Genomic DNA, 24,964 nt, shown 5'->3' with positions numbered 1-24,964 from the left:
CCCTTCAAGATTGGGAAAGACATTAAAATGTCCATTCAAAGTGACATTTTATTAGAGGTCTTAAAAATAAATATGTTGAGAGCACCTGGCTGGCTCTGTTGGTAAAAATGTGACTCTTGATCTTGGAGTCCTGAGTTCAAACCCCACATCGGGGCTACAGTGTACTTAAAAAAATAAATAAATAAAAATTAATAGGTTGACAAAGTACAATAAAATGATAAAGAGAAATGAAAAGTATAAAGATTGGAAAGAAAGAAAATTGTCATTCTTTTCAAGACGATTGGAAGTATATATAAAAATTCAAAAGAGTAGATGAATAACTTGTAAGTAATCTTAGCAAGTTGGCTGGATACAGGTTAACACACAAAAGTCAACTATATTTAAATATCATAGGGACAGATTTAGGGATGAAAAAATTTTTTAAAATCTCACAATGTTGAATGAAAGAAGAAAGATACAAATGAATACACATTTGATGACTCTTTTTATATGAAGTTTAAAAACAGGTAAAACAACTGTGTTGTTAGCCTTACAGTAGTTACCTTTGAGGAGGAGGGAACACAGAGATTGAGAAGGCGCATGAGGGACTTTCAACTTTGGTAGTCATTTACTGGTGTTTTGCTTTGTTATATATCATGAATAGCATGTAATGTTTTGTGTACTCTTCTACATGTATATATTTTTCACAATTAAAAATTTTTAATAAAATGAGAAATTGTATATTAATAAAAAGAAAAATGAGGAGCGCCTGGGTGGCTCAGTAGGTTAAGTGTCTTACTTCAGCTCAGATTATGACCTCACAGTTTGTGAGTTTGGGCCCCGCATCGGGCTCTGTGCTGTCAGTTCAGAGCCTGGAGCTTGCTTGGGATTCTGTGTCTCCCTCTCTCTCTGCCCCTCCCCCACTCACGCTGTCTCTCTGTGTCTCTCAAAAAATGAATAAACATTAAAAAAAAATTTTATTAGCAAAAAGAAAAGTTATAGAAATAATAAACACATCCAAGAGCTGGCTCTTTGAAATGGATTAATAAACTTTTGGTTGATCTAAAGCAGAATAAAAAGTGAACGATTAAATATATCAGAAAATATAGTGGATAAAAAGATGACAAAAGTAAAACTTAAAAGTATACAAAAACTATATACAAATAAAATATTATTGAAGGTCATAACAAACTTAAACCCATAGAGAGGTATATTATGCTTTAGAAAAGATGATTTAACAATATAGAAATGTCAATTCTCCCTAAAGTAATCTATAAATCTAATATTAATCAAATGAAAATGTCAACCATTTTTTTAACTAGACAAGATGATCCTAAATTAATATGGAAAAAAACTAATGAACAAGCACATTCAGGAAGTTTCTCAAATAAAAAACAAGGAGAGACCAGTTCTGTGAAATTTAAAACATTATCAAGATACAATAACAAAAATTATGGAAGATAAAAACTGGAAAAAAATTCTTCATACAAAAAAAGTACAGGTGGTCCTCAACTTACAAAGGTTCAACTTAGAGCTATTTTTTGACTTTATGATGGTGCAAAAGAGATATACACTCAGTAAAACTCGTTCAAATTTTGAATTTTGGCCTTCACCCAGGAGAGTGATGTGAGGTACGACACTGTCGTGATGCCAGCAGCAGCAGTGAGCCAAAGCCCCTAGTCAGCCACGGCATCACAAAGGTAACAACCCATCCACATACAACCGTTCTGTTTTTCACTTTCAGTATAGTGAGGTGTTCAACACTCAATTATAAAACAGGCTTTGTGTTTGATGATTTTGCCCAATTGTAGGCTAACAAGTGTTTTGAGCACATTTAAGGTAGGCTAGGCTAAGCTATCAAATATGGGCGTTAGGTGTATTAAATGCATTTTTAACTTGGATGTTTTCAGTTTACAACGAATTTATTGGGACATAACCTTATCATAAGTTGAGGAAGATCTGTACACAATGAAGTCAAAAGTCAGTCAAATAACTGGGAAAAAAACTTGCAACTTTTATCGTAACTGGAAATTTTACTTACTAAAGACTACCTGCAAATCAATAAGAAAAAAATGTGGATAACTCAATAGAAAAAATGGAAAGGGATTAATTAAATAGTTAAGAAAAAAGGAAACAGAAGAAGTCCTTTCTACATGTGTGGCAGCCATGAAAAATTTAACACCATAATGAGAACCCTAGAACATTTTCCTAGGTATCATGTGGTGAGAAAGGGAAGGTATAAAACAGTTATGTGTGGAATGCTTTCATTTGTGTAACCCACCAAACAAATATACATGCATATACATGTTTGTATGTATTACACCTCTCTTTAAGGCTACATAAAGAAACTCACAACAGGTCAAGGATTCTGTGGAAGGGAACTAGGATGGCCAAGAGACAGGTAAAAGAATAATATCACCATCTATCTTTTTTTTTCTTTTTAACATTAAAAAAAGATGTTTTTAAAGTATAGTTTCAGATTTAGAGAATAATTAAGCAGATAGAGTTCCATATACTCACCCCACTCCCTGGCAATTAATGCATCAATGTGATATATTAACCATAGTGCATAGTTTACATTAGGGTTCGCTCTTCATGTTACAGCGTTCCGTGGATTTTGACAAATTAATGTCATGTACCCACAATTACAGTAGCATACACGATAGTTTCACAGACCTAAAAAATGTCTATCCTCTAACTATTTATCCATCTTCCTTGCTACCTACTCCCCACTTGCCCCCAGCAAGCACTATTTTTACTGCTGTAATAGTTTTTACTTTTCCAGAATGTCATATAATTGGAATCATACAGTGCAGACTTTTCAGACTGGCTTCTTTTGCTTAGCAATATGCATTTAAATGTCCTCTATGTCTTTTCATGGCTTGATAACTCATTTCTTTTTATACACTGTTGGATTCAACTTGATGATTTTTGTATCTATGTCCATGAGATATCAGTCTGCAGCTTTCCTTTCTTGTAATGTCTGAGTTTGGTGTTAGGGTAACGATGGTTTCATAGAATGACAAGGAGTGATCACTCTGCTTCTATTTTCTAGAAGAGATTATAGGGCATTTGTATCATTTTGCTTAAATGTTTGGTGGAATTCATCAGTAAAACCCTCTTGGCCTGATACTATTTTGGAAGGCTAGTAATTAATTTCTTTAATATAGTCCTATTCAGAGTATCCATTTCTCCTGTTATATTAATTAGTAGCTTGTGTCTTTCAAGAAATTGGTTCATTTCATCTGAGTTATCAAATTTGTGGTCACAGAGATGTTTGTAGTATTCCTGTATTATCCTTCCCATATTTGTAGGCTCAGTAGTGATGATCACTTACAATTAGTAGGCCCGTGCCTTACGGCTATAACATCTACAAATACTTGTCAGAAAATTTTCTCCCTTAGTTGAGACTTGAAGATTCCAATGGACTGGAGTTGGGTAGTTCTCCTTCCTCCAAGTCCGATAAGGCTCCAGAGCTTTTCTTTGTTGGGTAAACCTTTACTATGTTGCTAAGAATGCTCTCTGCTAATTTCAAAAGGATTACCTTCTCTCTGCCTCTGACCAAACATGAGAGGAGTTTTCTCTGACCTTCACTAGAATCTGGTGAGGCTCCCAGAGGTAAAACTCAGGACACTGAAAGTGTGGATGCTCTTAAGGATTGATAAACTGTCAAGCTAGTTCACCCAAGTCTGTAGCAATTCATCAAAGTTACCACTCAGGTGTTCCTACCATGCTTGTGCTTCAGGTAAGTTGATCTATATTCTCTGTATTCACCTAACTCCAGTTTTTGAGGTGGTGATTAGTCCTGTGACCTCAATTCGCTGATGAATCTAAATAAAGTCATTTCAGTTCAGCTTTTTTCTCATTGTGAGTGTGGGAGAAAAAATTTTCAAGCACTTTGCTTCTCAGAGTAGAAACTGGAAGTCCATGTATCTCTTCTTAAATTTTGAACTTCTAAGCATGTGCTTATATAATCTATTCCTTACCGCTGCCCCATTCCCAAGGAGAGAATTCCATTTACAGTTGTTAAAATTAAGGTGATACTATTGCCTACAGACGGGACAGATGCAAAACGGGCATAAATACATTTGATTAATATTATAATCATCACTGAATGAGATGTTTTACTACTTGGATCAATCCACATCATTAATAACTCAAGTCTCTTATTTAGATTAGTAGTTCAAAGAGAGCAGCAATTCAAGTCATAGCTCCAATTAGTCTAAGCTCAAGGGTGTTTGCATGAAATACAGGTCTAAGTAATTCAAGGTGACCTTGCTTATTAAAGGGTTTTTACACAGCCAGCCTCAAATGTCTATTACTGTTAATTCTCCTCTTGATTCCATACAACTTTCCATTATTATTCCTGATCTTACAACTAATGGCTTCTATTTTATTTCTGTAAACACAATGCATACATCTTTACTTTGAGATACATGGCCCTAATATTTTTGGACTTTTTAAGAGGCTAATATAAAAATGACATTTCTAAATAGAAATATTAAGATGAAATAGGAAAACTGATTTATATTAAGTGGAAACTGACTGAAGTTATTACACGTATATGGTGGCTTCAGTAGCTAAGTATCTTTTTAAAGCCTGTATGCTCTTAGTGTCCATAAATCTGTCAAAAGAGCTAGGAAGATAACAGGATCCAAGTCTTAGACATACTGTGTTGTTATTAACATTTGGCAAACTTTTTTCAACCATGCCATTTCCTCAATCTCTTCCAGGAAATTAAAAAATAACAATGTACAACTTCATAATGAATTTTGTAGATATATGCATTAGCTGGAGAAGCCTGTGACACCCAAGAGAAGGCAGATTTAAAGCATGGAAAATGTCTCTTTCAAAGAGAAAAATGGTTTACTTAACGCTGCTTAGAATAGCTACTTCGTAAAAATAAATTAGGTAAGAGAGCAACCTACACTAGCTTTGGTCAAGAAGTTACCCTAGGTGTAGACAATACTTTGAAGATTTATTTAACTCCTAGTACTAACCTTGCCACCCTGCACATTCTTGAAAATGCAGAATCTTTCCTGTTAATTTTACTTTCTACAATTGGCCATAGGTCTGATGATAAATAAGAAACCGAGGACAAAGGAAATAAAGGTTTCTACCCTATTTCTCTCGCAAAAGGGAGGTAAGTACTTACAAAGAAACTACTAAAAGCCACCAGCTTTATTTTGTATTTTTAAATAAAAACAACACTACAAAGTATGTATTATCTTCATTTTGTAGATGAAATTTTCCTTAGGTAAAGTCAGAAATTAAATTTTGATGTGGTTACAAAACTCAGGTTTTAAAACATGGTTTTGAAAATTTTAAAGTAACATTTAAAACTTTTAGAATGTAAATAAACAACATATTCAAATAATTTCACTACTGAAAGGCAACCAGTTTATCATTTATATTTATATTTATACATACCAATATATCTTAAAGATATGCAGATATATGAATCATTGCTTACAGTCTGGTTTTATGCTTTTTCCATCCTTTTTCCAGGATCTCTTTCCATGTGCCTACACATTATTTTTTTCAAAAGGCTGTTATTTTATTGAATGTATTTTACACTGTATACATGGGTTGCTTCCAATTTTTTCAATAGTGTCAAAATGCACATTCTAAATCTTGTTGAATATCCTTAAATTCCTAGAAGTGCAATTGTCCATAATACATGTTTATTTATTAAAAAAAAATTATTTATTATTTTTGAGAGTGAGTGGAAAAGGGGCAGAGGTGGGTTGGGAAGAGAGGATCCGAAGTGTGCTCTGTGCTGACAGCAGAGAGCCTGACATAGGGCTTGAACTCACAAACTGTGAGATCATGACCTGGGACAACGCTGGACGTTTAACCGACTGAGCCACCCAGGTGCCCCCCCAGTGCATGTTTATTTTTTAATCACGTATCTGTTTGTGTTTGACTCTCCGGGCTTCTTTTCTGAAAATGTAATATAAAGTTTAAATCTTTTTGAAACACAAGGGGTCTGGGTTTACTGTTCTTTAAGAATCCTTTCAGCTCTAACATGCTGATTAACTGTGGGTTTTATACAAATTAGTTTGTTGTAGTTAATACTAGTTTTTATTTGTGGGTAAATGAAATCCTGCCTAATTGAACGTGAACAGTGTTGTCTTTTCCTAGGGCTAATCATAAGCCTTTTTATTTGAAGTTTGAGAAAAGCATAAGGCCACTCTAATACATTGTATCTTTTGGCTCTTTGAGATTAGTGAGATGAAATATAATTCTTGGAATAGTGCAGATAATGTAATGGAGAGGCAGAATCATGTTCACTACTAAATCCCTGCCAAATGCTCAGCTACTTAGTGGAAAATTAGTTTTTAATAACATAATGAAACTGTAACCCAACCTACTCTATTGACTTTGAAAATGTCACTTTCTGTGCAGCACTGGCTAGACCTTACATAAAAAGCCCTTTGCTGTATAGTCTAAGAATTATCCATCGTCTTTAAAGACACCAAGAGCATATAAACACTGGGTCCTTGGGGAATTAACTAAAAATGTGCGTTTACTTGAGAGGAAAGTTACTTTGCCTCACATCTAATGACCTTTACAATGGGCTATTTTAACGTGAAGAAAAGCTGGTTTCTGAGAAGTATGGTACCTCTCATTCCTGATGATAATTAAGTTTTCTTGGGGCATTTTCAAATGGTTAGATGAACAAAAGCATAAACAAAACAAGCCTCATGACAGGCATGACAGGAAGAAAGTCAATTAGCTACAAAGTGCTAAATAGAGCAAGATTTTTTTAAGATTTCAAAGTGATTTGCAGATTCAAAGAAACCCATAATTTTTGTTTCCCCTAAATGTACGGATTATGAAGCATACAATTTCAAGTACTTATCAGGTTCATTATGTACATTATAAAAAAATTAACCATTTACCTTTTAAAGGCATAGGTCACATTTTCACGTGTTCATTTTTAAACATTAGTTATTTTGAATGTTAAAATGAATGCAGAAAATATACAATTTGTTTCTTAATCCAAAAGACTTGTCATTATGGGTAATATGCATTGAGTATTTACTGGTGATCATGGAGAGAACCAAGGCAAGTGAACAAGATTAGGGGGTTTGGGAAGGAAAATACTATCCAAAGGGCCCTGTGGTTAAAAAAAAAAAAAATTCCACATGCCTAACATACCTATTATTTATTTTCTTAAACTACAGAAAGCAAATCTCAAATTCTTGGCTTGTGGGAAGATGCACACACAAAAAGTACATACTCTGCTAAGTGTAAACCTGTAAGTACTATATTTTAGTTTTGTCAGTGATGTAATAGATGATGTAATTTTGATTGCTTTTCCCAGTATATCACAATATTACCAAAATGTCCAATTTTTTTCTATTAGAAAGTAAAACAAGTTAAAAAATGTGGCAACCATCAGAGTAACTAACAACGTATTCAAGGCAAGAATTATCAGTGGATGCTGAGACTTGTAGGTGAAAGGTATAAGAAATAGGGTACTTGCAGTATCTCCCCACAAATTACTAATTATTTCAAAAGAGTAAAATAATGTTATAATGAAGATACTACTTGTGTGTAAACAGGTAAATATATTATGATGTTGAGAGCCAGATATATTTCCATATAATCATTTAGAGGAAAAATTATAACATTGTTTTGGGCACTAATGATACAGATATATGTCATCTATAGCATAAAAGAAGAGGAGAGGATAAGAAGACCAATGCAGTTGCAGGTTTTCTCCAATTTTATACTAAGTAGTACAATATTAACTCCAAGCAGACTGTGAAAGTTAAGGACTTAATTGTCAAGATAGATTAAAAAAAAAAAAAGCAAGACTCAACTATGTATTGTCTACAATCATAAGTTTTATATATAATGATACAGGTTAAAAGTAAATGGATACAAAAACATATACCAGACCAACAGAAAACATTAAAAGGGTGGAGTGGCTATATTCATATCAAATAAAATAGACCTCAGACCTTAAGCCTAAGTTTACCAAAGATAAAGAGACACAATAGCAAAGTTTTGACAGTTTTGTAAGTAAAGTTTTATTAGAACACAGTTCTATATGCCTATTCTAAATGCCTATTTGTTTACCTGCTGTCTATGGCTGCTTTCTTGCTACAGTCACAGAACTGGGTAGTTGTGATAGAGACCATACGTCTCACAAAGCCTAAAATACTATCTGGTCCTTTACAGAAAATGTTTGCTGACTCCTATAAAGTAATTAAGTCACAAACAAGGTATGTGTTTGATTCATCAGTAGGTAAATCAGAAGCAAGGCTGTAAACACAATTCATAACTATCTGAAAAGAGGAAAAGAAGTTAAAATAAGGTTATGAGATTTAGAGAATATACCTTGATTAGACGTACTTTAACACCTGTGCATGAGCCTTGGGTAGAAGTTGAAAGTCAAACATTTTCATTTAACAGTCTTAAGACAGTCTCATTACATCCTTAACATAAATAACTAGTCTTTATAACAAGTAGAAACAACTAAAAGGACATTAATCTGACAATCTACCCTCAAAACACAGGATTAAGTTTTAATGAGTATTTGGTTTTGCCCTGACATTAGGCAGTTTAGTATAAATTTCAATCAGCCAAATTTTAAGAGAAGCTCATATCTGTTCAAGTGGCAAATGTAAATGGCAAAAAGAACTGTGTAATGTACACTTGGACAAACTCTTCATAGCAAATTTTTTTAAGAGAATTTGAGTAATTCTATTATAATGATGCATTTATTTAGTTTTATTTTCTCTACTAGGAAGTGGTCATATATACACAGAAATCATTTGTAAAACTCTTTGGTAGTGGCTCAAACTTGCTTAAACTAAAATTTTTTAAAACACACACACACACACACACACACACACACATACACACACACACACACAATTTTAATCTGAGGTATGGACCTAAAAAGAAAAAAAAAAAAGAGAAAAAGTACTTAACATACTAAGGTTAAGAAAAATAATAGCAACAATATGAAAGATGCTACAAGAGAGAGAAAGACTAGGATAAACAGAAGAAATGAAGTGGGTGATGATTAGTATTCACCTTTAAAGCTGAAGTACAATTTTTTCTCTTTAGAGAAAAAAGATAAGGAATAACTCATTAAAATTGTTGTGTTAAAAAAAGGTTACTAAAAAATACATGGACTCTCTGTCTATATAGATCTTTAAGAATAGGCAAATTGAGTGGCTTAAGTAAATGCATACTTGGAAAAATGGACTAGATCTGAACCATCCAGCAGTATGGCAGTTAAAATTTTAATTCTTCAGTTGCACTACCCTTATTTTAAGTGCTCAAAAATCACGTGTGGCAGGGGCACTTGGGTGGCTCAGTCAGTTAAGCTTCCAACTTAGGCTCAGGTCATGATCTCATGGTTTGGGAGTTTGAGCCCCGTGTCAGGCTCTGTGCTGACAGCTCAGAGCCTGGAGCCTGCTTCAGATTCTTTCTCCCTCTGTCTCTGCCACTCCTCCATTTGTGCTCTGTCTCTCTCTCTCAAAAATAAACATTAAAAAAAATTTAAAAACAATCACATGTGCCTAAAGGCTATGATACTGGACAGTGTATAGAACATTTACATCATTATAAAAAGTTCTATTGGGCAGTACTGGGCTAGGCTCAGTGTCTTAAAAGTGTCTAAAGCGTAAAGATAGTTTGATTTTCCCTAGAGGTTTGGTTTGTTTATTTATTTTATTTTTTTATTATGTCTCTTTTATTTTTGAGAGGCAGAGAGAGACAGAGCATGAGTGGGGGAGGGGCAGAGAGGCAGGCTCCAGGCTCTGAGCTGTCAGCACAGAGCCTGACACAGGGCTCGAACTCACGAACTGTGAGATCATGACATGAGCTAAAGTCAGATGATTAACTGACTGAGCCACCCAGGCACCCCTGGTTTATTTATTTTATAGAATTTTCTCTTTTATTTTACAAAGCCTTTTATTCTTCAGTCATATTTATCCATTTAAACACTTTTTCATGTAAAATTGAAACTGCATGCAATTTCAAGAGAGAAACAGAATGTACCCCTTATAAAACAACAATCTAAAATGTGTTACTCTGTACAATGCTGTTTTTAAAATCTGCAGAACTATACAAAACGTATCCAAGTATGTAAAACTATTATAGTTTGACACTTAATGTAATTAGCAAATTATGAAAATATATTTAATTTCTAAAGATAATTTCAGGTGTATTATGGTTGAAAAATAGAAGTAAATATAAGTTCACTTAAGTCACAGGAAGATATAAATAGGGAAGAAAACACTAAGCAAAATTAATGGTTATAAAAAGTAGCAATAAAAATCAACCAAAATACCGATATAAAAACTCTTCTGTTTTAAACTCCACTTAGAACATTTGATTCAAATGAAGAGTACTGAAAAAATCCCTTTGTATTAAAGAAATAAATGTATAAGGATATTTAAACTATGCCTTAAAATTAAATGGCCAAATTAAAAACTATTTCAATGAAAGGCAATATATTAAATGCAACTGACATTAGAATCAACAACAAATAACAGATTTCTGAATATGTAGCAAGGGTTGAATCCAAGTTATCCTTATGTAAATCAAAAGAAATTCATAATTGATTGGAAATGATATGGGTATACCAACATAGTACATTTTAAAAAGATTAAAAATTAAGGCCATTCATAATTGTACAAACTATAGTGTTTTTTATGTGATAATGTATTCATTTAACACATCAGATATTTTCTAATTTTCATACATTATTTTTGTAACTATTCATTATATTTTTTCAAATTTAGAACTAATACCATATATTGTACTGTATTTTAAATGCAGTAACAAAATTATTTTAAATTCACTGAATTTTCTTTTGTGCTATTTAGAAAAACATTTCCCTGGCAATAACATGCCTTCTCTTTTTATACTAGTAATTGTATTTTCAATTTATTAATCTTTAGGATTGTTAAATCAAGAAAGTTTGATTTAAAATCTAATTACAAATGAGAATAAATTAAAAATCAGAAGGAAAATGGAAAAACTTTACAAAAACAATAATGGAGGTCAAGAAAAATATTCTAATATAAGAATGAAAGATAGCTTTAAGCAATAAAAGCCAGAAACAGAAAGTAAAACTTTTAAGACCAAATAAAAATATTTATCAGATCACGTTCTTTACTAAATTAATAATTAGACAATAATCTACTACTGTTCTGGGGTCACAAATTACCTTCTCTACCACACCTCCCCAGGAAGATAAATACATAACTTCTATATGCTGAGATTCACAGTTTCTGGACTTATTTTCCCACCACTTAAACTGTGGATCATTGCGATCATATGAGAGTGTTTGTTCAACTCCTCTTGCTGAAGTTTCACCAGCGACTCCTTCTCTTCCAAACGACCTTCTAATTGGGCCTTTTGAACCTCTAGGGAGGAAGCCTAAAGAATTGGGGAAAAGGGGAAGATTTGAGGAAAACAACTTAGCATGTCTTCCCTTCACAGGTATCTTAAGATGTTCTAATTTTCATTTGTAAAACAACCATGTCAAAAGACACATTACAAATATGTACTACATTTAGTTAAATTATATGGTAAGTTTAAGATAAGGAATTATTAATACAGATTGGAAAAACACATTCAATGTATCTTTTTAAGTCAATATTAGCAGCTGAAATTTTGCAGAAAATATTACACATTACAATTTGGAATCACTATTAAGATAACCACATTAAAGGAGAACCAGGAAATTGGTAAATGTGGCATTAAATTTTATGCCTCTTCTGTCATTTGTGCTCTGTGGTTGTTCAAATGGTCATTCAATCCTAGTCCTCATCTTCCTGGTAGCAGACGGGCCAGAAAGCACTATTCACAGCTACCACACATAAACAACCAGGACAAGGTGGAATGAGACTAGACCAGATTCAGAATACTGCATATGTCTACTGTTCCACTTAGCTTTGTGAATGACCTTGAGCAAGTAACTCAAGACTCACTTTAATTTGTAGGTTTAAAATACTTATTGATACTTATATATTAATATATGTGTTAGGAGGATTCAGAAAGATGTTTCAAGGGGTCCTTTGCAAATTATAAAGTTCTGAACAAATATGAACTACTCCTAAAAGAACAGAGATGCAGCCATATACAATTATACATGTGGATGTATTTGGCATCCAGAACTGGGAATCCCTTTAGGTATTCTTTGCCTACTTAAAAGGAGTTAAGTGCTGGCACAGAATATATATTTAATAAAGTTTTGGTGATTTTAGGAAATCACCTTTCACATTGTGAAGAGAGTCTTTATAATAAAACAATTGTCAATTTTGAGATTATAGTATCTTCTACATACAATTACTAAGTAGAACTTTAATTTACCCAAATTCATCTTTTTCACAAAATCAGACTTACTATAAATGAGAACTCAACAGATTCTTACCTTAATGCTCAATTCTTTTCTTATCTGTTCTGTTCTGTTTAATTCTTTTCTAAGGATATCAATGGTTTCTTCCTTATCTTCCCTTTCTTTTTGCAAAACTTTAATCTTTTCTTCTTGTACTTTTGTTTTTTGTTGCATATCTTAAAAACAAACAGAGTCAGCTATATGCCCAGAAGTCCTATAACTGATGTTACCCTGAAAAAGTTTATTAGGCAGTACGTAATTAGGGCAAAAAAACGACAACTAGGAAGATGAGGAAATGTCTTGCTGGAAATAAAAGTTTTACAGTATTTGATTAATAAAAAACACCACCTAACTCTTCCCCTATGCCAGTATTAAACAAAAAATGCCAAATATCCATGTCTTTCCCTTTTCCTCTGTTCCTATTATATATATATATATATATATATATATACACACATATAGTAATGAGGGGAAAGACAAACCTTAGAGCTCAAAGGTTAGAAGAGAGATGGAGAAAAGTATGAAAATTATATAGGCAGATGTCTGTATTCTAAGGCAAGTGAGTTAGAACAAAAATGGTTTTTTTGTGGATTTCAGAGCTACTAGTATTGAGAAGCTGGTAACTAAAAATTACCTAGCACTGCCACCTGCTGTTACATTCTTTTAAAACTCATTTTAAAAAGAATCCTTTCCTTAACTCCCAGATTAAAAAAAATATATATTGCCTTTTCAATTTAATCAGTCTAACTAAACTGCTCTGTAAAATGTTATGGCAAGAAAAGGGGAGCTGTTTAAAATGTGATTTAATGTTTAAAACAATGAGAGAAGTAGAAAATAATGAAAAAGCAAAATAAAAACCATTCATGCTTTGATTTTTCTTCCAACACAAGATATGTTAAAATATAGACAATTTATTAAATAAGAAGCTACTTACTTGCTAGCTTACATTCTCTGTCTACTAGTTGGTTCTGTACTTCTTTTCTCTGTTCTTCTTTCTCTATTAATTGGGCAATAGTCCTGAAGTTATAAAAATATAGAAGAAAACATCAAGGAAATATTTCATTTCTTTTTCTCTCCAAAAAGTATTTTATGAGACAGTTAATAAGAATAATAATCACCTTCACATTTTGCCAAAAATGTATTTTATATCTAAAATAAGTTATAATTCTATTAATTTATCTGTAAAAATAATGTTCTATATAAAGGGAATCATTGTTTTTGAAAAATCCAAAATAATTAGAATTAAGAACTAGGAATTTTACTTTTCATTTTGTTGCTTGAATGACTCATTCAACTTTTTCACTGTCTCAATTTGTTTATTTAGAGAATCACATGTGATCTGTAAATCTTTATTCTTCTTTTCGGTGGTTTCATTCCTGAAAAGACAAGATGAGTTGATATTTTTATGGAGGAAAACATATGATAAGGAAAACACTGTGTGTCCTTTTATTATTTCTTCAAATCAAACTGCATACACTGAAGGAAAGAAGAGGAATGTTATGAACAAGCAAGACACGAAGAAAGAATAGTAACTCAAAAAGATATTAAAGATATGTTTTGGGCGATGTTGGAGGTAATATTTACTATGAAAAGAAAATATGCAGGGCATTTACCTCATATTTATGGATATAAAGCTTTATTTTACAGATAACATTGCCTTACATAATTTGCTATATAGTTATCTTTATAGTTAGGTCCAGAAATTTTTTAAAAACTTCTCTAAAACGATGAAGTCTATTAAAACATAAAACTTGGGGCGCCTGGGTGGCGCAGTCGGTTGAGCGTCCGACTTCAGCCAGGTCACGATCTCGCGGTCCGTGAGTTCGAGCCCCGCGTCGGGCTCTGGGCTGATGGCTCAGAGCCTGGAGCCTGTTTCCGATTCTGTGTCTCCCTCTTTCTCTGCCCCTCCCCCGTTCATGCTCTGTCTCTCTCTGTCCCCAAAATAAAATAAAACGTTGAAAAAAAAATTTTTTTTGAAAAAATAAAACAGAAAACTTAAGTCTGCCATCATTAGCCTCTTGGGCATAATATATGTTTAATTAAAAATGTCAAATTAACAAAGTGGTTGAGGACACAAAACTTCTCTGGTCTCTTTAGAGCTCTGCATCTAATAGTCCTGCTTATTTTACCTGCAAAGTAAACACAGAAATACTTTCTAAAGTGATACTTTGACACCCAAGTATCTTAAGTATAAAATGTCCTCTTCACGTCATTAAGTACAAACTAGTGGCACTGGCAAATCTGGCCAGAAGTATTTTATTTGTCCCACACAGTTTTAAAATTTTCAATTTGGGGGCACCTGGGTGGCTAAGTCAATTAAGTGTCTGACTCCTGGTTTTGGCTCACATCACTCAAGAACTCACACTTCTTGAGTTCCAGCCTTGCTTCAGGCTCTGCACTCATAGCACAGAGCCTGCCCGGGATTTTCTCTCTCTCCCTCTCTCTCTGCCCATCCCCTGCTCACATACTCCATTTCTCTCCCAAAATAAGTAAACTTAAAAAAAATAAAATTCTAAATTTGAATGCCTTTAGGTAGTCTCTACCATTATAAATGATCTTTCCCCAGCCAGCTTCATTATTTGTTACCCATATGGCCCTTTAAGGCAGGAGTTTTACCTCTTGGCCCCTTACTCACTATCTGAACATCAGCAGTTCCTGGAAACCACGTATTTCTCTGGGACCACTGCTTACTTTTTCTCACACCCTGACTTAACAACAATAGTCCACTCTGTCAGGGCTGCCTAAAACAATCAAACTTTGGAGCAAGTTGTTGGGAGAAAATATCCCATTTGGGATATTTTAGCATCACAAATTTTCTAGATGCTATACATTTTCTACACTTCATTTTAGCTGATGGGCAAATGAGCACATGGACCTTGCAGATTTAAAATTTTCTGTATCTCTATTAATAGCGTAGACAAAACATTTTTTCAAATCTTACCAATCTTATAAGTTAAAACAAAGAACACGTTAACCAGAATGTTTTAATTTTTATTGTTTGGTAGAAAACACATAACTGTTCCTGGTCTTCCTTATATTTCAGAAGTTTTAAAACTGACCTAAAAGATAGAAAATTTCAACAGAGGAGGAAAACACAATCTCACATTTTGTTAGTGGGCATGTAAGTTATTGTAGCCTTTTTGGAAGGAAACTTGGCAATCCATCAAAAATTTGAAGACACATACCCTTTAACCAACAATTCACCTATAAGAATTTATTCCATATATATAGTCATACATATAAGTAAACCATATTCAACGACATTAAGAAGAAATGCTGACAACAAATTAAGCAATGATTTAAACACTAACATCCGAGTTTCCATGCTATTAGGCTGAATACTATGCAATATTCAACACATTTGATCTGCAGAAATGGCCCATTAAATGGTTCAACTTATTACAAACTGTGGTAACTATGTACTGTTTCAGACCCTAGGGATTTGTCAGACTCGACTTTGTCAGACAAAGCAGACTCAACTTGTTCTTGTGGTGCTAACATCTCAGATGACTAATGACTGCATGAATACATGAAAAAAGTACAGTCAACTGGAAAAAAAAACAAAGAGACCTGAATTGTTTCTGACTTGGACCCAGAGTTTGAGTAAGCAATACTTCATTTACCTGTGATGTAAGTTTCCTGCCAGTTACTTAACTTATGGAATTATCAGAACATAGGAATGCTTACAAAAGGATTTTAGGACCACAGGAAAAAAAAATGCTGTGTGTTCATTCTAGATTCTAACTTTACACAGAAATATTTACTTTATTCATTTACCTCTGAACAAGTTCCATGTAGGATTTTGTGAGTATTTCATGTTCTTCAGCCACAGACTCTAATTTTCTATTATGTTGGAAGAGATGCTCAATATCACTCTGGGCTCTTTCTGATTCAACCTGTTGTGCCTTAAGCAACACACCAAGCTCTTCATTTTTTCTCTCAACTTCTCTCAACATACCAGCAAGTGTCCGTGCCTAAAAACAAACAAAACAGAACAGAGGCTTTTCTATCATGTATATGATATGCTCAGTTTCTACAATTTAAAAGGTTTACCAAATATCTAATAGGCTAGCATCTATTGGGTTATATAAAGTTTTATTAGTCACACATACTTATTATTTAACTAGTTCTAACAAATCTGACACTGTTATAGTTTTTTACTTAATAGATTGTTCTGACCAGAACAATCTTGGTATGGTCAGATTCACAGAAATGAACACAATTACAACAGCATGAAGGTAGCTCTACATACATTACTCAATTAAAAGGGTAAGTGTGCTCCTTGGGGCTAGCCATCAACTCCAAACCATAAAATTTATACAAATCAGTTTTCTCCATTTTAGGTAGGAATTAAGAATAAGATCTTAACCATATCACAGATGTTTAAGAAAACACTTAAAATCAGCACAGAGAATACAATCTAAATTTAATATGAAAGTATTTGTGACATGAAACATTAAAGAAACAGAAAACTAGAATGAGAAGTGAACTCTCCCCACCATTCATTAGCCTGAGAAATACTCTTATTTTGAAATGCCAGATAAAAACCTAAGCCTTCTATATTTTTATGACAGTCTATAAAACAGTTAATACCCCATTATTATTTTTATAAGTCTTTCCAGTAAAATGAGTAAAACATTAAATTCTCCAATAAAATGCAAGACATGTTCAACAGATATAGAATGTAAGAATGCGCTATGGGAAGGGAGAGGACAAAATGATTTTAATATCACTAATTTTTTTGTTGGAATTTATGATAAATTCAACATGCTATTAGTCAAGACAAATGAATCTATGTCAAAAGAAAAGGAAAGCATATGGTTATATTTATTCATATTTTTAAAAATATCTGTACTTAAGACTCTAAAGGTATTCTATGTGTCATTGATTTTAATGCTTCTCTCAAAAGTCAAATGACTTTATTATAATTCATTACAAATGATATCAAACTGTTGAGATTCCATTTGTGTCTGTTAGGAAATTTCATACTACTGCAGTAAGCTCTTACTCCTAATGATGCACACAGCACAATATCGAACTTTCTGAGCACCTGAGTATGGTGCTTGCTGGGGCCGGGAGATAAACAGTCTCTGACATCAAGGATCGAGGTGGGGTTATACAATTTTCACAAGTGTGGGAAGAAGAGGACCAGAGAAAGCTTCCTAAAAAATGGAGGTAAACTAAAACCTGAAGGATTATTAGGAGTTAGGCAGAGAAAGAGGAAATGTGTTCCAGACATGGCAGAGCAAGTAAAAAGACAGGGAGACCTAAGAGTATGCCAAGTAACTGCAAAGTAACAGAACTGCGTAAGAAACTGCAAAGTAATCTAATATAGCTGACTGCAGAGAATGCACAGAAATGCCAGGAGATGCGGAATGAGTTAGAATCCTTGTGTGCCAAACTAAGGAATTTAAACTTTCTTCTGAGTAAAATGGATAGCTACTGCAGAGTATTTAACACAGAAGCAATAAAATCAGATTACAGCCTCAGGGCTCACTGTGGAGGAAGAAGGGAGAGTGGAACAAAATACAAGACAGATGACTTGGGATGCATGGGAGGGTGGTTGAGAAGAGGGCTCCAGCCTGAAGGTAGGAAGTATAGGCTCTGCTATGTTTTCATATAAAAAAATGAAGGATTTGACCTGTAGCAAATAGTGGCAAGAACAGAGACAAGGCAGAAAAAAAGTAATATTTAGAAGGTAGAATCAACTGGATTTGGTAAAGGACTCCTTACAGAAGGTAACTGTGTGACTTCCAGGTTTCTTGTCTGGAAAACCCTTCAAACAACATACAAAAAAGAATAAATTTTTAAAAAGGTTGCTGAGTTCAGGACTGGTTATACAGAATGGGAAGTATTTGCTATTTTTTAAACAGAGCTATATAGGAAGCATTTACTACTGAGCAAAAAGGATCTTGGCTCAGCACATAAAATTGGCGGCATTAACATTCTGGTAATGACTGGAACCATAGACTACCTAATAACAGCAAAGGGCTTAGAACATTAACATGGGGAAAAGCCAGTATTTTAGGGTTGAGTGGAGAAAAAGAAATTCATAAAGGATACAGAAAAAGAATATCCATTAATTCAGAAAGAAAACCAGAAGTTGACGTTGTGACCAAAATTAAACAGGGGAGGGTTTCAAGATGGAGGGAATAGTCGTGTCAAATGCTGAGAACGGTTTACTTCAAATACAGGAACAAAAATAGAACCACAGTTTTGTACATGTACTACTTAATTTATTTTTCCACTTATCAGCTAGATCTTTGTACTGTCCACACCTCGGTCTCAGCTTGAGTTCTTTGGCAGCGGTACTGAGCAATCAGCCGATCAGCCTGGGCCAAGGCTAGAGCTTTTGCTTCCAAAAGATCTTGTAGCCTACTTTCTTTGGACTATAAGAAAACATACCATTAATCTTTATCACCTCCCAGAAAACACCTTTAATAAAGCTTAACAGTTACATATAGTTAAAACGAGCTTGTACTCACAGCTAATGTGGACAGTTTCATTTCATATACATCCATTATGTCAGATATTCTCACATCATTAATCTGATCCTTTACCTAAGTTTTAACAGTCAAAAATCAGAAAGCTTTCACATTCAACAAAATAAAAAAAATAAATGTCTGTGAAACTAAATCATTAAAATTTAATGAGTAACAATGTAAAAAAATACGAATGTCCTATCAGGTGGTTCACAAACATTTCACTAACCTGATTATTGCAGAAGAGTATCTGGGTAGGATTTGATATGCTTGTGGGATATATTTCTTAGATGGGAGGCAATAGAGGGGTAAGGGTGGGCTGCCCGGGGAAGACTAGGGGGAAAAATGATTGCTGTGCTAAAATGTTATAATTTTATGGCTAATGTTTCTCTTTCTTTCCAAACTTTCTAGAATATTGTTATTTTCATATTAAAAGAAAGGTTTCGGGATGCCTGGGTGGCTCAATCAGTTAAGCGTCTGACTTCGGCTCAGGTCACGATCTCATGGTTCGTGGTTCTGAGCCCCACATGGGGCTCTGTGCTGACAGCTTAGAGCCTGGAGCCTGCTTCAGATTCTGTGTCTCCCTCTCTCTCTCTGCCCCTCCCCTGCTCATGCTCTATTTCTCTCTCTCTCAAAAATAAATAAACGTTAAAAAAAAAAAAATTAAAAGATAAGTTTCATTGCTCAAATTTGCATCTAAAGTTGCTTAAATAAATATTATAATCAGGGCTGATATTTAGTTGGTATGTACCATGCAGAATCCCATTTATAATGGCTATTTGCCACTCACCACCATTCCAGCCTGTAGTTTCTCTATTAATTCCTCAATGTTCAATCCAGGAACTCTAGCTTTCAAAAGCGGAGGAGTTAAACATTTTACCGATCTTGGAACACTGTGATTTAATGATTGCAAGGGCATTCTCCTGGGCATGTGTTCTGTTTCCTGTTGTCTATAGGCATTGTTTGCTGCTATGCTTTCTCCAAGTCTGAATTGGAATCAAAAAGAAAAACAAATGATTACAAAAAATAGAGCAAAAGGCAAAGTTAGTATAGAATTAGGGAATCTCTAGAATGGATCTTTTTGGGAATATAAGCCTTCACATGTTTTTGAAATAATCTTAGAGTTTATGATGAAGCCAAATTTTGGAAAATATCCTAAAAATTTGCCAGAAGAAACTCTTTTCTAGTTACAACCCCTTATAATGACAATTCCACCTCTGGTTTGGAGGCACCTGAACTGGTGTTTCAGTGTGGATTAATTGTAAAAATTAAGTACAGTGATATTGCTATTGGTAAGAACATCCTTCTTACCATGGACAACATCACCCGTCCTTTACCTATGTCCTTCAGTCTTGCCCTTTCTCGTCAGTACTTTCTCACCAACCTGACTATTCTGTCCCTTCTACTTACCATATCTTGTTCCTGCCTCAGGGCCTTTGTATGAGCTGTTCCTTTATCGGATCTGCATAGACTTGGCTCCTTATCATCAGGTCTCAGTTCAAATTCACTTCCTCAGAAAGGCCCCTCCATCCACAGTGAAGTGCACATTATGAAACTTAATTTTTGAAACTTGTATCCCAACTAGAATGTAAACCACATGACAGTGGCTCCTGGTCTAATTTACTGCAGTATCAAAAATGCCTATTAGAGGGGTGCCTGGGTGGCTCAGTCGGTTAAGCGGCCGACTTCGGCTCAGGTCATGATCTTGCAGTCCATGAGTTCGAGCCCCGCGTCGGGCTCTGTGCTGACAGCTCAGAGCCTGGAGCCTGTTTCAGATTCTGTGTCTCCCTCTCTCTGACCCTCCCCTGTTCATGCTCTGTCTCTCCCTGTCTCAAAAATAAATAAAACGTTAAAAAAAAAAATTAAAAAAAAAAGCCTATTAGAGGGCCTGCACATTGCTGGCCCTCACCAGATGTTTGTTACATATCTAAATAAAACAAACATACACCAAAAACCTACTTATGTACCCACCCACCCAGCATATGAATGCACCTTATTAAACTAAGATGATGTAAACAAAGGCAAAAACAGACATAAATAAAACAAATGAATACCTTAAACGGTGTCAAAAGAGAAACATAGACAACACCAGTAAGAATGGGGCAGCCAAGATATAAAGTGGTAGATTTCACATACAGAGACAGAGGAGAAGACTCCCACTTTCAGTGAAGCTGAAGCTTTCTATTCTGAAACACAGGGGCTTTCCTTTATATCAGATTACCAAAGTTGGAGCAACCAAGCCACCACAAAATGAAGCAGCTTCACAGACCACTTTAAAAAAATTTTTTTTTAACGTTTATTTTTCAGAGAGAGAGAAAGAGAGAGAGAGAGAGAGAGAGAGACAGACAGACAGAGCTTGAGAGGGGAAGGGCCAGAGAGAGTGGGAGACAACAGAATCTGAAGCAGGCTCCAGGCTCTGAGCTGTCAGCCCAGAGCCCGATGTGGGGCTCGAACTCACGAACTGCGAGATCATGACCTGAGCCGAAGTCAGACGCTTAACCGACTGAGCCACCCAGGCGCCCCCAGGCCACTTCTATCTTTAAATTGAGAAGCTATTTGTCCATTTATTTGTTTAAAAATATTCACTATAAAATGAAGACAATTTTGATTATGTGGTCTTGTTCTCCATAGTTCTTAATCTCTTAATTTAGGATTACTTAAATTATTAATTCTGAAAAATGAGTTTGCTAAGTCAGTTAAAGAAAATAGCAGAGGTTAGCAAACTTTTTAAAAGACAATGCAGTAAGTATCTTAGGCTTAATAGTTACAACTACCTAATCCTGATGTCATAGCATGAATGTAGACACAGAAAATACAGACAATATGAAAATGAATGGGTATGTTCTTGTTGCAATACAACTTTATTTACAGCCTGCCTGCTGGCTATAGTTTTCAGAACGCCAGCATACAAGAATGTCTTACCTGCTTATCAACTTGCTTCAGTTTATTCAAACCACTTTTGCAAATTCATTTATACTAGCCACTTAAATGTTTTTTTTTTTTAAGTTTATTTATTTATTTATTTATTTATTATTTTTTTTTTTTTAATTTTTTTTTCAACGTTTATTTATTTTTGGGACAGAGAGAGACAGAGCATGATCGGGGAGGGGCAGAGAGAGAGGGAGACACAGAATCGGAAACAGGCTCCAGGCTCTGAGCCATCAGCCCAGAGCCCGACGCGGGGCTCGAACTCCCGGACCTCGAGATCGTGACCTGGCTGAAGTCGGACGCTTAACCGACTGCGCCACCCAGGCGCCCCTAAGTTTATTTATTTTTGAAAGAGAGAAAGTGAGTGAGCAGGAGAGAGGCAGAGAGGGAAAGAGAGAGAATCCCAAGCAGGCGCTGCACTGACAGTGCAGATGTGGGGCTTGAACTAATGAACTGGAAGATCATGACCTGAGCTGAGACCAAGAGTCATATGCTTAACTGACTGAGCCACCAAGGTGCCCCAAGCCCCTTAAATTTTTTAAAATTAAAGTAGAACACAACTGGACATTTGGTTAACCATTTAGTTTACAGAGAGCCCAAAAATCTCAATTTTTTTCAAACATAACAGCAAATACTCTCTTAATGTTTGAAATTAATGAGTATAGCGGACAATTCTGCCTGGCCATTATCTATTCCACTTTCTGAAAAACACAGGATTTTTCTTTAGGAACACTACCACCGCACCCAACCTTTCAGTCCACATAGTTCTTTACGGCTGAACCCTTGGTATCTGTAAAACGATCCAGATCTAGTCAATGAGAGTGATGCTTAGACTTACCATTTATACAACTGGGAAAGTTCTTTGTTTTCTTTTCTGTTTTGTTTTCGTTGGTAGTTTTTTAGTCCTAAAAGCTATGTTCTTTATTAAGTGTTTAATCCTTTAGAGCAGGTTCTCATCATATCCTCTGGCAATTCTGTGGTTACCTACAACCCTTAAGCTGAGGAAGTTTTTCCTCAAATCTAACCTAAATGTCTTTTTACCTTTTTTAAGTACAGCTGACACAGGGAAACTTGTTCTATCTTGTAAGAAATAAACTGATAGGATGTAAAGCATGGTTCAGAAGCTGCTATGTTAATAGAGCAACTGAGAGACAGAGAGGCATAGTGCCTGGATAAAATATTTAACCACCTAAATGTAGTTTTTCCCTGAGTATACACCTGGTCTTTTCAGTTACTGGAATCAAGTTTTCTTTTAATCACTTGAAAAATTACTGACTGTTACAATGTCTTTAATTCACAAATTTTCTAATCTATCTGTATTGAGGACTACCAAAGAAACATAGCAGGATATTCCAGAACCACGAGAGATATACCGCAAATGACTACAACTCACACTAAGGCAGGAAAATCTGGCAGTGGAGCAGCTTCCAATAGTATTCCCAATCCACACTGTACTTGTTCTCTATTATCTGATGTTAAAGCAAAAGCCAAGGGTGTAATCAGGCGTGGATCCTAAGTAAATCAGAAACCAGAAAACAAGAAGCAGAAAGAATAATGTCAGGCTTTTTAGAGCAAGATGAGTAAATAGAGCTAAATCATAAAATAATTCTAGGCAAATTGTGAACGGTTTCTACCTGATGTTTGAATGTATTTATTAGCCTTTACCTAGTTATAGTTATCTACACACTCAATATGAACACTAGCTTTAAAAATTTCTGGCAAAAGTTTTGAATGGTTTTGTTGTGCCTATGAAAATCATATTTTCATATTTGGATGAATTTAAAATATCATCCATAGCTGACTGATTTTTGAATTTTGTTTGTCCAGCTACCCTTAAAAAAAATCTGGCTATAAGAAATAATAACTAATCATTTCCAATTAAAGTCAAAAGTAAGAATAAAATTCAAACTAAAAAAATTCTAATTTAGTAACTGAAATAATTATACTTAAAGCATAAGTCTTTCATGTCAGCAAATATTTTTTATTAGTACTGTAAGCCCCAAATAATTTATTCTGAAAAACATCTCCTAAAGGACATAAAAATCAGTTTGATTCAACTTTTAAGGTGTTAACAGAGAAAAATACTAAAATATGAATCCTTTATAATTATCCACATTTTACTATGTTGAGTGTCTTGTAAGTACTCAGTTACAATTGAAGGCCACAGAACCATGTTAAGAGCTGGGCTTTATCTCCATAACCTTCATGGTAACTCTTTGTAACTGCTCCTATGGAGAGGGATCATTATTTTCATTCTGTAGTTATGGAAACTGAGGTTCAGAGAAGTGAAATAACTTGCTCAAGTCCTCAAGTCCACACTAATAAATGGTGGAGTCAACATCTGAACTCCATCTCTTAAGCATTATGCTCTCAGAGTGTGTAAGTGGCACCTGTGTAAGGTTTCGGTTTTGGCTTCTATACAGGCCCCAGAGCCATCTTTGTTAAATCGTTATAGTAACTTAACTTACACATGTAAGTCAGGTTTTGTGGCTATCAAGGTAAACATTTAGAGCTCTTATTCAGCTACTACTATCATCAAAATTTGTGAGTTAGCTATTTTCTGCACACCCTCTCTCGTCCTGTTATCATTCACAATCAAGTCCTTTTCTTCCAGATGTGTCCTTTATCCTCTTAATATCCTACCTCATCAACCCCAACCAAAACCAAAAACTCCAAAACAAATACCACCCCCTCTTCACTGCAATACTAGTAGAAATAAACAAACCTGAAGTAGGACACAAGAAAGGAAAAAGGCTGAGGAAGCACTACTATCATAAACAGCCCATACATTAGAATCAGAAGCATTTATGTTCAATTCCTGCAAAACTATGTAAAATCCTGGGAACATTACAGCTACTTAAGACAACTAACAATTGTCTTCTGATGGCCAATTCTAAGAGAAACATTTTCTAAAGATTAAGAATATTAAAACAGAAAATCACACATTAGGAAGCATTTATGTATGAATAAACTTCAATATTTGAAGAGTTTAAACTCACCTGCAGGATTTTGTAGAAGCTTACTTCCATGCCAGGAACCAATGGTTTAAGCTTGTTCATCAAATCAAGAGTTTTCAAAACTACATCAGCAGCAAGTTTGCTTTAAAAATAAGTCATATTTCAATTAGATAACTAAAAAACTGCTTAGAGATTTATTTCTGTCATAATTCTAAGAATATTCTGAAAAAACAACACTTTTGTTT

General features: G+C 34.5%; 1 protein-coding gene across 3 annotated transcripts in view; it reads right to left on the bottom strand.

The window, feature by feature from the left end:
* The window catches only part of CIP2A (cellular inhibitor of PP2A), a 55,727-nt gene that overhangs the window by 7,779 nt on the left and 22,984 nt on the right, over window positions 1-24,964 (bottom strand). For 2 of the 3 annotated variants that reach the window (XM_047874681.1, XM_047874682.1), the window contains 10 exons: window positions 24,762-24,861; window positions 23,156-23,274; window positions 19,625-19,820; window positions 18,838-18,912; window positions 18,631-18,741; window positions 16,130-16,326; window positions 13,615-13,728; window positions 13,287-13,369; window positions 12,389-12,528; window positions 9,830-11,391 (listed from right to left, as the gene is read on the bottom strand). In XM_047874681.1, coding sequence (XP_047730637.1) covers window positions 11,221-11,391; window positions 12,389-12,528; window positions 13,287-13,369; window positions 13,615-13,728; window positions 16,130-16,326; window positions 18,631-18,741; window positions 18,838-18,912; window positions 19,625-19,820; window positions 23,156-23,274; window positions 24,762-24,861 — 1,306 coding nt within the window. In that variant the 3' untranslated portion in view covers window positions 9,830-11,220. Of the gene's footprint in view, window positions 1-9,829; window positions 11,392-12,388; window positions 12,529-13,286; window positions 13,370-13,614; window positions 13,729-16,129; window positions 16,327-18,630; window positions 18,742-18,837; window positions 18,913-19,624; window positions 19,821-23,155; window positions 23,275-24,761; window positions 24,862-24,964 lie in introns of those variants that run through there. The other variant, XR_007155580.1, reaches the window with a different exon arrangement.

The sequence above is a fragment of the Prionailurus viverrinus genome, chromosome C2 (assembly GCF_022837055.1).
Source record: "Prionailurus viverrinus isolate Anna chromosome C2, UM_Priviv_1.0, whole genome shotgun sequence".
NCBI classification, from domain to species: Eukaryota; Metazoa; Chordata; class Mammalia; order Carnivora; family Felidae; genus Prionailurus; species Prionailurus viverrinus.
Note: the sequence above shows the minus strand (reverse complement) of the source record. Positions and strands in the feature narration are given on the sequence as shown.